Here is a 14810-nt window from a genome sequence, read left to right as displayed (position 1 = left end):
ACATGATTTGCATTAATGTGTTTGCGCGATGTACAACTTTTTGAGATGCGAGGTATATGAGTATTATTGTTGTAAGTCATGAAGTAAAGGTCGGATATTTATATAGATATCTTAGAGTCACGCATATTATTTCTCCAGACCATAGAGATGCCTCTTATCCATATTATGTAATTCTTTGCAGAACGCATAGTCACACCAATGTGGTTGGATACACCACAACGACAATCTACGCGTCGTAGTACCAAGCCGGGACGTGCATATTGTGTGACGAGGTAAGTTAGCCAAAGCAAATATATTGAGAAATGTGTGACAGTTAAAACGACACAACAGGTTTGTGTTTACAGTCTACACGATCACGTAACGCCTGCAAATGACAAATTGCAATTAGGGTACTGGTAGCGTTATTTAACCGCTCTTTAATTAAGAATATGCCGTTTGACGTCACACTTCTGCTTAGTGACAGCTTCTAAATAGGCAATTTGCTAATCAGTGGTTTGCTGTCTGAGAGATGGAATGGAGACTCTTGCTTTGGAAATTTTCTTCTACAAAATGGTGGCCGAGGAAGATATAAACTAAAAGTGTTGTACAGTTGTTTCCATATATATATATATATATATATATATATATATATATATATATTCCATGAAGAGACAAAGAACTATGTAACAATGCCACTCATTCCCGCTTTGTGCCAAAACTTAAGAGCAAAACTTCGACTTCGTAAACGTTGTGCATGTTATGCTTGTCAGAATTAACATTGACAATAACAAGCAGGCAAGGGTATATTTTCATATAACTTGTCATTTGCTCTTATCCTAGATTCTAGAGGACTCATTGACAGAATACGGTGCGGTGAGCGTCACAAATTACCAGCCATCTTCAGAAGACAGCGAACAGACGCATAGTTCAATCAAAACAAAGGAGTACCAACCTGTTCAACGGGCTATATGAGATCAACTCAATTTGAGCTCGCTTCAAACAACGATTAAACAGTTTGAAGGAATATACGCCGCCTTCTGATTGGATTCGGTTTTCCAGAATTTACTACAACCACTGCTCTGAAGCAGAAGCTATTGGAATGAAATGTTAACGGGAACAAAATGTGTTCTGAATGTATCTGACCAGAATCAGATGGATCAAAGGACAGTCGAAACAGTCGAGCAGTTTGAATGTAAAAACAGATAAACGCTAGTTTCAAATTATCCCAAATAAGGTCATCGTCAACTTGAGAAAAGTGAAATCTCTTCTATGACACTGCATCCTTTACATAACAAGAAATATTGTCAAGATATCTATAAAGGTATCATTCACCCGTTGTCTTTACATTTCAGCAATTTCAGATTTCAAATTGAAGCAAAATTGAAGCAAACTTGAATGAATTTGTTTTTACACTTAAATTCTTCATTAATTATTTTAGTACTCACTGCAATCATTTAAACATGTGTATGTTGGTAACACAGTGTGTGCTAACTGAATTTTCTACAGATTAACGAGACTTTCATATGATTGTGAGCTGTGCTGCATTTTGCAGTTTTAAAGTATTCTTTAAAAAAATGAATTTGATAAATTCAATTTCTCCTTTTAATGGAAGCAACAATTCACATTACGATCTTGGTTACTCCAAAGCATGGCTGACCACCGTGCCGCTAACTTTGTTTTTGTTATCAGCTATCACGATAATTGGAAACATGTTTGTTATAGTAGCCTTCTCAAAGGATCGACGGATTCGGGATAAAGTGCCAAATATCATCATTTTGAATCTTTCGATCACTGACCTTCTCATTGGACTCATTGTCCTACCTATTAACACAGTAGCGCTGGTTCTCCGCAGATGGCCTTTTGGGGAATTTCTTTGTAAAGCGTGGCTAACTCTCGACTATACATTGTGTTCTGTTTCCGTGGTAACTATCGTTCTCATAAGTCTCGATAGGTACTGGTTGGTGAAAAAACAGTTGAAGTATGCCAGTTATCAGACTCGTATGCGCGTAATCGTCACAATTGTCAGCGCGTGGTGCGTATGCCTGGTATTTTACGTCACTCTCGCATTCGGATGGATCAGAATGTCAGGCAAAAAGTCAGAGGTGGATTACAGCATGAAGTGTGAAATGGAGTACTCGTTTTCAATTCCAATGACGCTCGCGATGAATCTGATCGAATTTATCATTCCTTTCACTGCCATACTCTTTCTGAATATTTCGGTGTACTGCAGCATCAGACGCGGCCCGAGGGATATCGTTCATAGGAGAGTGCCGAGCGCAAAGGGGATGCAGTACGTGGCCATATCATCGCTGAAGTCGAGAACGGGGACGATGACCCCTCCATGTAAGAAACCATCACGTCGCTTGCAGCAGTCTTCCCGCTCTACCGATATCCCAACAATCGACAGTGCTCGGCACGTGGAGTCCGCCGGGAACAACGCCAAGGAGGAATCGGAGAGGAGCCGGGATGCGAGGCAGTACGTTCGTCACAGAAAGGCGGCTTCTCTCTTAGCCGTGCTCGTAGGGGCCTTCATGTTCTGCTGGCTACCATACCAATTCACCAGCATAAGGCTTGCCTTTTGTGGCGACTGCGTGTTTGATTTGACGTGGGAAATTACGAACAACTTGCTCTGGTGCAATTCAACTATAAACCCCTTTCTGTACGCTTTTACCAACGTACGCTTTGGTCAGCATTTTCGACGGTTCCTATACCTTGGGGATAGAAGCTGTTGCACGGGTACACGTATACCTCAGGCAAGAAGAACTGACAGCGAAATATAACTCCTCTAAAAGCAAATCTTTTGAACAAAGTTTGCCTGCTATCATAGCTCATTTCTTTGCACGATTACCTCGCATACCCAATGGTAACTCATACATATTTGTTTATTTTCACTTAATGTCAACCATAGCGATCTGACCGATTACACAAGAAAACAATTGACAACATCAGTATTGTGAAATGGTTCGTTCTGAAATGTTAAAGACATAATACTGGAATTAATATAGATATTTATGTTTCACCCACAATGTCCCTCGACCAAAGTGTATAAATGGGCACTTGGCAATGTGGGGGGGGGGGGGGTAGGGGGTAGAGTTATTTATCATTATTACGAGGGTTATTAGGCCGTCACAGTGTCATGCGACTTCCAGCTCATTCGGAATGTTCGACTGCAAAAATATCAAATGAAAATATAACTTAGATCACCTTGTAAGTTACCATCGATTTTTTGATTAGCACACATATTGTAATTCTTTCCTAATTTCTTTACACTTAATATCGAAAGTTAATTTTTTGTATGTATCAAACCATCTGAAAGTCGCGTCGCAATTTGGCCTTCTTTAGATACATATTTCATTATCATTGACACATGCATACGCACACACACACACATTAATTAATGTCATTATTTGATGCACAAACTCAAACCAAATTGAAGCATAAGGCTATTTCTTCATCTATAATGTGTGCTTATCACTGATATAACTGTTTTGTGAAAAGTAGGTCAAACAGCGGCAAATACAGTCGCGGAGACGTCTCCGCGACCTCTCACCATTTTTTCTTCTGGTCTCCAGCAGGTCTTGGCGACGTCTTTGAGACGTCTCGGAGACATCGCGGAGACGTCTCAGCAGTCGCGGGTATAATTAATCTCCGCGACGTCTCCGCAACTAATGGAGACGTCTCGGAGACGTCGCGGAGACTTCGCGAAAAATCGAACATGTTTAAATTTCTTGCGACTCCTCGGAGACTCTGCAATTTTCAGGAGATGTCTCGGAGACGTCGCGGAGACGTCTCTGCAACTAGCAAAATCTGGAGTCGCGAACTAGTCGCGAACTAGTCGCGAACTACTTTCAAGCCCAGTGAGATACCCCCTTAACTCGATATTTAGACCAGTCTTTAATCCTTCTAATGTTTTGATTGTGTGTGTGTGTGTGTGTGAGTGTGTGTGTGTGTGTGTGTTTAAGATGATACAGCAACTCCATAATACAAGGTGGTTAAAATACTCAAATCTGGATTCTCTCGGAAAGAACAAAATATACATGTCCCGGATGCACATGTATTTTCGTTTGGCTTTGTTGCCCATATGCTTCAGTGCGCCCACTTTAAAATCTCTGCAATCTGGGGGGTGTTTCATAAAGCTGTTCGTAGAGTTACGAACAACTTACGAGCGACTGGTGATCAGTTCTTGTGCTGAATTATGGAAATTATGATAAGAATAGCACATAAGAACTGATCACGAGTCGCTCGTAAGTTGTTCGTATCTTTACGAATAGCTTTATGAAACAGGGCCCGGATTGGTCAATTGTCATGCATTGATATACAAATGATGCACAGGATAGAGTGCGTTAGTGTAGGCGTAGTGCACTCGAGGGTATTTACAATTGTGAAACATGCACTCGGCTTCGCCTCGTGCATGTTTCACAATTGTAAATACCCTCGAGTGCACTACGCCTACACTAACGCCACGAAATAATCCTGTGCATCATTTGTTTTATAAAATGGGTCGAAAATTTGAAAACTAACATCATTTTTCAGCGTTTTTCACGTACCTTTGTGGGTCAAGACGTCCGAAGATGTTCGTCCCAGACTTTTACGCACGTCGCACTCGCGGAAGTCCCGCACATACAGTATAAGTATAATGGGGGGTTGGGTTTCCGGACACCCGCATGAAAACTTACTTATTTTACATAGAATATGCACCCTTTACCTTAAAGACTTGATACAGACTCCTCATATAGGCCTACTAGACAACATACTCTGAAAACGGCGTGAGAATTAACCTGCTAAATCGTTGGATTTGCTCTTCAAAGTGACTCCATGTACGCGTCCGGTCCCATAACGCTTGGTCTACTATACTGTACAAAGTGTACGTATAGTATACGAATAATTTATGAGTTGTGAGTGCATAGGGCACGAATATCGCACGAGGCGCGAGATGAGCCACTGGTCTATTCAACAAGGCGCGTAGCGCCGCGTTGAATAGACCAGTGGCGAATCTCGCGCCGAGTGCGGTATTACGTGCCCCAATGCACGAACAAAATCATTTATTCGTTTTATACAACACCTTGTCCACAATCACAATACAAAATTAGTGACCGCCAACTCAGGAAGGCCCCAAAATAAATGTAACAATTAGGCAGAAAATTGTAAACCACCCTGTGTACTGCTTTCAAACACTCGTCATGATTCGACCACACAGTCACAGGAATCACGAACTCCGCAGGGTCTATACCCATTCTACGCTAACGTTAGATCGAGTTAGGCCTGGCTGTTAGGTCGATCTGAGATGTCGGTAGATCTAGTACTTAGTAGTAGGTCTAGACTTTGTCTAATTCCGAAAATGATTTTGTATAAAAACACAGAAAAATAATCAAATTACGGTTTCTCAACTTGAAATGAAGTCTTGATGTTGGGATCACTGTGGTCCACGTAGCAGATCAGAGTCAAAAGTAAAAACACAGCAGTACCGCTAGGTGTATACACGCCGCGATACATGCAACTAGCTAGGTAAAGTAACTGCGCGTACACGTTAACGTTGCAGTACTCCGCCGCGCCTGGTCTGTGAGACTTACCGGCAGCGCAGCGCAGCCGGCCAGCACGTACAATGTAGTTTGCTGGCGCTTTGCTACGGGTGTGAGCCACAGAACTCTGTGAGCGGCCATGCATTAGTAGCCCCCCGCGAAGCCGTGCTATAGTACCTTCGAGCCGTGCTATAGGCCCATGCCAGGGGCCTATTGTATGGCTGTCACTCTCAATGAGTTTGATAGGTATTTTCTATTGAATGTCATGTGACATGTTCTTGGCCAATCACAATTCGACATCATTCTGAGGTGTTGTATAATACAGTATACGTACGTACGCCACATAATGTTATGCACAAGGGAAGACAGGCCGGCCGGCCGGCAGCCCGAACTAGAAGTTGTTTACAGGATTGACAGCGCGTACGCGTATGCATGCAATTCATCAAAGGAGCCGCCGCGCGCACAGACGATCGGCAATCTACCATAGGATTACAGGCAGTGCAATTGTACTGAAGTAAAGGAAGGAGGTGTGTCTCATTTCAGCGCTTCCTATTGGCTACATTCTTGAACCCATTTTATAATTTCTACTGATCCACACTGAGCCATGCGTCCGGTAAAATCCAAATGTATGGCCATGCGTCCGGTAAAATCCGAACGCATGGCTCAAGTCTTGTATAGTGTAGTAGGTGTGTACCCGACGCATGATGGGGTAAAAGGTTGTATTTCATGAATTTACGAGTCCATTTTATAACAAAAATAATGCACAGGCCTATTGATTGAATTGAATGATTGAACTGAATTGAACTGAATTGAATATTCCGTGGATCAGTGAGAATATTGCTAAAACCACTTCAAAGTTCCAAAGTTAAACTCGCGCATCCAATTCTCACCGATCCACTCTGTCCTGTGCATCATTTTGTATAATGATGAAGGATGATCCGTGGCCGGAATTATTTTGTACAAGTTAGTTTGCTTCGATGAGTTCCTGGTTGAAATGGTGGCCTGTTTTTCATCTTAAAAGTCTGTCTTAAGGTACAGTAATTTAAATGATTTAATTTGTATTTATGGGAGCTATAATGCTGCAAGCACGTGCAACGATAACATAAAAACCTATTAGGTTTGTCGTGGTTTTGAGCATCCGAATCACACTTGTTTAGAGATGTAGCTTTACTGAGAACTACATTAGTCCGCACTCACAGCTTCGTGATAAGGAAAGACTGAAGCGTTACTTTAATCCAGTACATGTATAATACAAATGATATTTGTACGTATCATTATTACGTAATATTACGTTTGATAGCCTATGAAGGAACCTTCAATGATGTGATATTTATGCTAGTTGATATATGTACTAGTAATTCGTGTAAAAAAAAATAAAACGTAGAATATCGGCAAATCTCCTGTTCAGTGTATGCCGTTCCAAAACGTGTACTACATGTAGTATGTATGTTAGTCACTGCTGTCCCGGAGTGTGTATGTGTGTGTGTGTGTGTGTTTGTGTGTGTTTGTGTGTGTGTGTTTGTTTGTTGCTTGTGTTTGTGCGTATAGGCATTGTAAGATCGAACACAGACAAGTTTGATTTTATGTCGGTATGCGTTTAGAGTACAAGGCATCATCTTCTTCTCCAAAGTCATTCTCCGTGTGTCACACAGTAGAGGCGTTTTCACATCAGCCCGCTATTTTCTGACTTGGGAAATTAACCCGATCACGAAATAGCGCGCTATTTGATAATGTGAATACAAATTAGCGCGCTAATTGTATCGCTCTGGTCGAGAAAATTTCTCGAGTCCAACTCGGGAAATTTCTGAAATAGCGGGATTATTGGCGAACTAGCGCGCTATTTGATAATGTGAAAACGTCTCAAGAAATTAGCGCGATGCATCCCATCATGCCTAGCGTGTGTGACCCGATCGATCGAGGCAAACTGCACACAAAGCATGATAAATTTTTGAAAGTGCACACATTACTGATGCTGTTTGCACATGCTCATCTGTCGAATTAGCTCGAAAAAATTTCGGGCTAATTCTCTTCGGGCTGATGTGAATAAGAAATGAAATAACGCGCTAATTCGCAATCGCGAAAAATATCTCGAGCTTGGATTTTTATCGGGCTGATGTGAAAACGCCTATTGTTTGTTCTGCAGAGTAACGATGTCAAAACCGCCAAGACGCGATTCATATGCAAATGAGCTTCTGTTGTTCAACATTCCTTAGATTGATTGTTTCTGACACCACAGGTGTCGCGCTTAGTAATGAAATTTACATGTGATTTTATGAGTCCTGCTGTTGTTGAAGGTATGCAGGTCTATTCACATGCCCTGAATTACTATTTCCCTTCACTTGCAACAATAGAATACCAAAGTGTGATGTCATTGCCATTCATCGCCCTGGAAACTGGTTCTGTGTAACCTCATCACCTGGCCCGAATATCTGTGAGCACTGTTGATGCTAGCGTGCTCGCACCTGGTTCCAATCCAAGCTACAACAAAAGACCAGCTGTGATATCATCACATAATGATGTAGTCTATACTGGCAGGGAATGCAGGCTTTAGGGAATGGGAGGTTTCGGACATGACAAATTTCCTGCTCAGAGGGTGTTTCAATGGACCGTTTCTGTAATGTACTACAATTCATGGAAGTTTCCTCTCTTATAACGAACCATTTTATCTACCTGCTCCCTCTATTTAAGTTTAGTCGAATTTATTACTACTATTATCATAATAATAGTGATGATGATGATGATGATTATAATAATGATAACAATAATAATGATAATGATAATAATGATGATAATAATATTATCATTATTATCATTGTTATTATTATTACTATTATCATGATGACGATGGTGATGATAATAATGATAATTATCATTATTAAGTTATTATTATTATCATTATCATTATTATCATGATGATGATGATGATGATAATAGTAGGCCCTAATAATAATAATAATTATTATTATTATCATTATCATCATCATCATTTTTTCATCATTTATGGACATGCCAGTTTATTCATCATTTACCTACATATTTGAATGTGATTATTTCTGCAACTACTTGATTCCTTCGAAGACTCGTGCATCAGACATCCCCGAAAGTGACGGAATAATCAGCAAATTGATTGTTATCGCTCTCACGGAAGAATAATCATTCACCTACAGCATCCATCAGTTGCTGCTTGCTTGGGCAAGCATCCAGCAAGCGGGACCGGTAAGCTTTGCGGTCGATATTTTCCTCATTTTTATAAAACAAAAATGTATAAAATCTTAAAAAAAACATTAATACGAAAAAAAAAATACTTGCGCAGCATTAATGTACGAGATAATAGTCCGGTACCGTCTTTCCTTCTTTAGGTAAAATTCATGGGAAGAAAACACAGATGATCGATCATATCCATGTTATATTTATAATGTGGAATGTCTGGTATTAGGCCTATATAAATTTTGTGTATTATTTCATTTGTACCGAAAATGTTACAATTAACTGAGACAGCAATTGCAAGGAAAATATTCCATTTTTATTCTAGTCCGCATTATACAAACACACACATGCACCAGCACTCAAACACGTTTGCAGGAGACTTTTTTCATCCATTAAAGAGGAAATCCACCCAAACATAAACTTAAAAAGAAAGGGAAAAATTATACAGAACAATGCAAAAATGACAAAAATCGGATAAGGAATAAGGAAGATGACATTTGGAAACTTTCCTTATTTTCGGAAAATATTTCTTGACCAATCCCTGTGAGCCAGTTGATGACGTCACGGGCTCACAATTTTGCATATATGTTTTATATGAAATTCGGAAAGATGCAATTTAGCTAGCACAAATAAAAGTATATTCCCATACCAAAATGTGTCAGAGGTGTTTTTTTTTTCCAGGTAGCTTTTACGTAAGTTTCATACTTATACAGCTGAAAATTGGATTGTTGCCATTCCTGTATATGAAATGAATAAGAAATTGTGAGGCCATAACTTCACCAGCTAGTTGATTTGAATGTTCATAACGACTGGTCAAGAAGTATAATTTTTAAAAAAGAAGATATTTTAGACTGCTTTAACTTTCTTATTTCTTAAACCGATTTTGATCATTTTGCACTGTTCTCACTGTTCTGTAGGGATTTCTTCTTTCTTATTAAATTTACGAAGTTTTGGAATGGATTCCCTCTTTAAGTATCCTTTCTAGATCATAATTATCTATTATGTGATATAATTATCAATTAGATAAGATATAATTATTTCGAATGTTTGTTATTTTCAGTGTGGCAGGAAAAGGGCCCGAGTCTCCGAGAAATAGTTCAAATATCTTTATTGTTGAAAACTACCACCCACCATGTCTCCCCACTTCATTCTCACACAACACACACACTACACACCGAAACACAGAAACTAAGACACGTTTTGATAGGACTAAATAAAGGACACTGACAGATTACCATTTAAACGCTAATACTGAGAACAGAACATTTACTTGAACAAACGCAGCATATGAATCTGATTTTTGGGTTGTTTTACCCTAACATTTTCAAGACTTCAAACTTTTACACAACCATTATTTGCGCCATTCTATCTGGAAGAAACTATAATATGATAGAGACGTGGGCACTAGAAATACATTTCTGCGCAAAAATAATCTGCTTTGATGCAATTGAATGCAATTGGATGTGCGGGATGCCTGGCTTTCTAATAATGTAGTTAAATTCAAGGTTTTGTTTTCTTTCAGAATCAAATTAGAATCGCCAAAGCACATGCCTAAGAAAAAATATTATGTTTCGTATTCGAAGACGTTATTTCAGATGCTAGACACAGTATAACTAGGATATTGACTTTTTTCTTATTTCATCCTTTGCTTTATTTTCTATTTTCTAGCCAGGTCTCATTATTGAAGAGATACACAGTCTGAGAAACTGTATTGTATTTACCAGTCACATTCTCAAAGTTGTTTACTCCTCGTAAACAGCTGACAAACATTTTATGTGCTTGGTGAGCCTCCTAGCTCGTCCCCTTTATTTTTCTTTACCATTTCACAATATTAAAATGACATTTTGAACCATTTCAACATGTGTTTAAATAACTTTAGAAGTCTGTTATTTTCTGATCAAAGGAGTATCAACTGACAATATGTATAAAGGAAACATCATACCACCGCATACGAAGATATATGATAATGTTGGATGAGATAAATTCTCGAGTGCGCCGTTTTAATCAACTTGTGTAAGTGAAATAAGTGGAAATTGGTCCAGCCATATTAATGCAAATTTCACTCAAACGAGTTAATATTGTGTTTTGTTTGTTTCATTTTGATTTTTTGTTTGTTTTGGTTAAAGTTCCAATCTCAGATATCAAACGCCTCTAGTTTTTAAATTTTGAATTAAAGTTTGCTTTAGATTAAGCAAAACCATCTGATACACTGGCATTTGCGAACGACGCGTAAACTCTAGTTATTCTCGTGATACACGTTCAGGACACTTCATCGGACAATAATGTTATTTTTTTTCAAACAATACTTGATTTCAATATTTAAAACAATATTCTATTTCAATGTTTTATTTCGAATGTTAATGTGTTTCTTTATCGATTATGCAAAATTGTGAAATTGTACCTACAAGGAAAACTAAACGCTATTATAATTGTGTATCATATACATTATGTATAATTACATAAAGTTGTTATATATGATTAGATAAAATCATATATATATTACATATATGTGTATATACATGAACATGCATCCACGGTCAGACGGTGTTGCATGCACTTCTATTGCTTTGTCGATTGGACATGTCAATGTCTGTCCCAGGTTCGGGGCTGGGGGGGGGGGATGCAACCGATGAGACTCAATCAGGTAGAAAGCTCTGGAAAACGTGAGTTTATGGTGAACGCAAAGCCCTAAAGAAAGAGAGACAAAATGTAGAAAGAAACACGACTCGAGTTGATATGAATATGTTCATCGTTGACGCATATAGACGTAGGCTACGGTCACAACTCAGAGCGGCGACCGACCGATTGGCAGCCAGCTCGGTCTCCGATGAAATTTTGGCACCGCCAGGCAATGTTTTGAGATGTCGAGCTGGCTGCAAAACCCGAACGATGGCCGAGCAACGCCCTGTTAATTTCCCGTCGGCCACCTGTCGAATTTAGGTAAAATCTTTGCGAGAATATTAGCCGCGCAGAATCCGAGCAGTCACCGTGTGATGCCCCTACTGGCGATGGAACGATCGTGCGGTTACTGCTCGAACGCCGAGCGGACTTTGGGCGGCGAATGGAAACTAGTCAGTCGCCGCTGTTAACTCCGCGATAAAACTTTAGCTGCGACCGACCTAAAAAACATTAGTGGTGCCCTCTCGATGTCCGACAGAATTTGACTGAAAACTCGCCAACCGGTCGCCGAACAGGCTGATTTTAGGGGTTGTGACCGTAGCCGTAGAGAATCATTTCCCCATCTCAAAGCTGGATATTCAGTAATCAATAATTTGAAGGTTAATCCCATACCAGCCCTCCAGGCATGGTGGTATTAATAATTAAGCATTTGAAATGTTTTACTTGTTTGAAATCCCAGGACTATAGTCTCTAACATAAAAGGTGGGGAAACATGAGATTATGGAGTGAGTTGGTACATTATGTAACACTTCTGTTTTCGTGCACACACACACACACACACACACACACACACAAATGAAAATACGTTTGAGTTATCACCGTCCTCTCTTCTATCCAACTTGGCGGGCCGGCATGCTGCAGACGGCCGGGCGCTTTGAGTAGCAGCATCCCATGTACATGCCAAACCTGTTCAGGACACCACAGTCATCACTGCTCGCAGACGGCTTCCTCCCACCGATCCATGAGAAGAACGTCAGACTGGAATCGGGAATATAAGGCGCAGACAGTAGATTGCTGATAGATAAACATCTAAACTATATTCATCTTCGATAATGTATCATGGCGATTGTTTTGCTTTCTACATTTACCTTATCATACACTTACGTCATATTTTGCCAATAGATATTGGTCTATGCATATCTACGCGCTGTATCTATCTATAGATACTGTGACATATGCATTTCTGAAACTAGTCGAATGAAAAAATAAGTTGGCAGTCATTGCAAATTCATACGATTATATACATACATGCTTGGGTATACATGCTTGTGTACAATTCTATAAACATCCACATATATTATGAAGAGTTTAAATGCATAAACAAATATATCCATTTTTATCAATTCGAAGCATTAATTTCAAGATTAGAGCTGCTGATAACCAAGGGACAAAATCAAGATCTGTGTTAACCTTATTAATAGCTTTTTAAAAATCATATTAATGTACTAGTGTGTACTGGATACGTCATCATTGAAAAGATTTTCTTTCTCACAGCTGTTTTTGCATTTAAATTCCTCATAAATATGTATATATAATATATATATATATACTGAAAGAAAATAGACTGAGGCGATTATATTTCAGTATATGCTGCCCACAATGAGGCACCGCGTACGTTTGGGAAGGGAACTATCTCTCGCACTATATACATATATATATATATATATATATATATATATATATATATATATATATATACATAGATAGATATGATTAGGTATAGGTGTATACAAACAGACATGATTTTGGGTGTTTTCAATAAACACCTTTAAAACTGATAGAGTACCGAAATGATGATGTCACATTCTTTCGTTATAACTCGGAGTGGAACCAGGTGCGAGCATGGTTACCCACAATTTAGTGTTAACAGGCCAGGTAAGATTGATTAGAACCAGTATCCATTTTCAGATGAATGACATTGGCGTCACACTTTGGTACTCTATCGCATTTCAGTTAATGGGTGAAATAGAACCAACGCAACAAAACATATAGCTGCGATATGAATTGAATGAAAGCTTTCTGAAAATGGAATTTAATAAAAACAAAACACCCATCAGATATGAAAACGAGAAGAGGAGAATGAAAATTTGCATTGTCAGTTGATGATTTGCGTTTACAACCGTAAACAAATCTGGACGAAAAATTTTGAAATTTATCTTGGAAAAACAAAGTTTTATGGGTAGACCTGTCTCGCACATATTGACATCCGTGAGTCATCATTATGTGTCTGTTGCCGTTGTTACGCTCATCGCATTATACGGACCATTACTAGCCATTTTTACAACATCCCTTTCATGCCTTTTATCTCAATTCTTTGTCTAACCTTAATTCAACGACAGTTCTACAACATCACTTTTATACCTTTTATTTTCTTATTTTTTATTTTCTTATATCACGCAAACCTTATCACATTGCAAGGGTTTTCACCTCACAGGAGCAATGTTGGCGGGAATTATATATCAGAACTGTACACGCGGCCGTGTGCATACTGTAACACACAGTTATCAAGTTGTATCCCGGTCCTCGTTATGCTCATTTTGATACGAAATGGAGTCTGTCCTGACTCACCTGTTATTAAAGTCTACGAAATCAGTCAAAACGACAGATAATCAATCGCTGTTCACTGGTGCTCTTCTCTATTAATACGGTCCTACCTGTACCTATATCCTATCTATTTTGGAGGCTTTTACTACCACTACACTGCGTCACGAGAAACAACTCGTGTTCGTTATTTGACTTCAGTCGAGTATTTTCTTTATTCTCGACTCTGTTATCTTTGTACAAAATGGCAAGCAGTATAAGTTTTCTTGCTAAATCTATAGTATCTATGTGAGAAAGGACACGCTTTCATGACACAGATTCTTTCAATGTATGCAAGTATGACGTATACGATTTTTAGGTGTTAAAAGTGCTGAAAGGTGGATTGCGTCAAAACCTCGTCAAGTACCATGTAAGTACCATATCTCCACACATATATTTTCAAATGTCCCCAACAAATGAGTTGCCTTATCATCATCATAATAAGCCAGTTCAGAGTTCCACTTTGCTCAAGAACTGAATAAAAAAGGAACAGGAATGTACCGAGATAAGTATCTGCAAGATATAATGAATATTCATGTAACCCTTATAGACATTGGTAGCCAGCACATCCATCTGACCTGACAGCAAGCCAGTATTGGGCAATATCAACAGAAAAGGTTCATTTATACATTCATTGCAAATGTATTGCAATGTTGTTCCCCAAAAACAGACCATTACGGAAATATATTCAAATTTTATGTATGTTCTGTTCACAAAACTTGCCTTAAACAACCACAAAGCTTTTCCTGAGGCTTGCCCCACCTATTAGCAACAACTAAGTGAATTCCTGCCTAACAAACATAAAAGGGGGGGGGGTAGGTGAATGAAATGCTTCGTTACTGGGAT

General features: G+C 39.0%; 1 protein-coding gene across 1 annotated transcript; it reads left to right on the top strand.

The window, feature by feature from the left end:
- The first annotated feature begins 1688 nt into the window (after window positions 1-1688).
- LOC139715916 (histamine H3 receptor-like) lies at window positions 1689-3620 on the top strand. The gene is made up of 2 exons (XM_071627469.1): window positions 1689-2498; window positions 3555-3620. The coding sequence occupies exons 1-2, from the start codon at window positions 1689-1691 to the stop codon at window positions 3618-3620; spliced, it is 876 nt and encodes a 291-aa protein (XP_071483570.1).
- The last annotated feature ends 11190 nt before the right edge of the window (window positions 3621-14810 follow it).

This window comes from Diadema antillarum, unplaced genomic scaffold, assembly GCF_040938485.1.
Source record: "Diadema antillarum isolate AM-2024a unplaced genomic scaffold, OU_Dant_1.0 scf00000057, whole genome shotgun sequence".
Classification (NCBI taxonomy): Eukaryota; Metazoa; Echinodermata; class Echinoidea; order Diadematoida; family Diadematidae; genus Diadema; species Diadema antillarum.
Note: the sequence above shows the minus strand (reverse complement) of the source record. Positions and strands in the feature narration are given on the sequence as shown.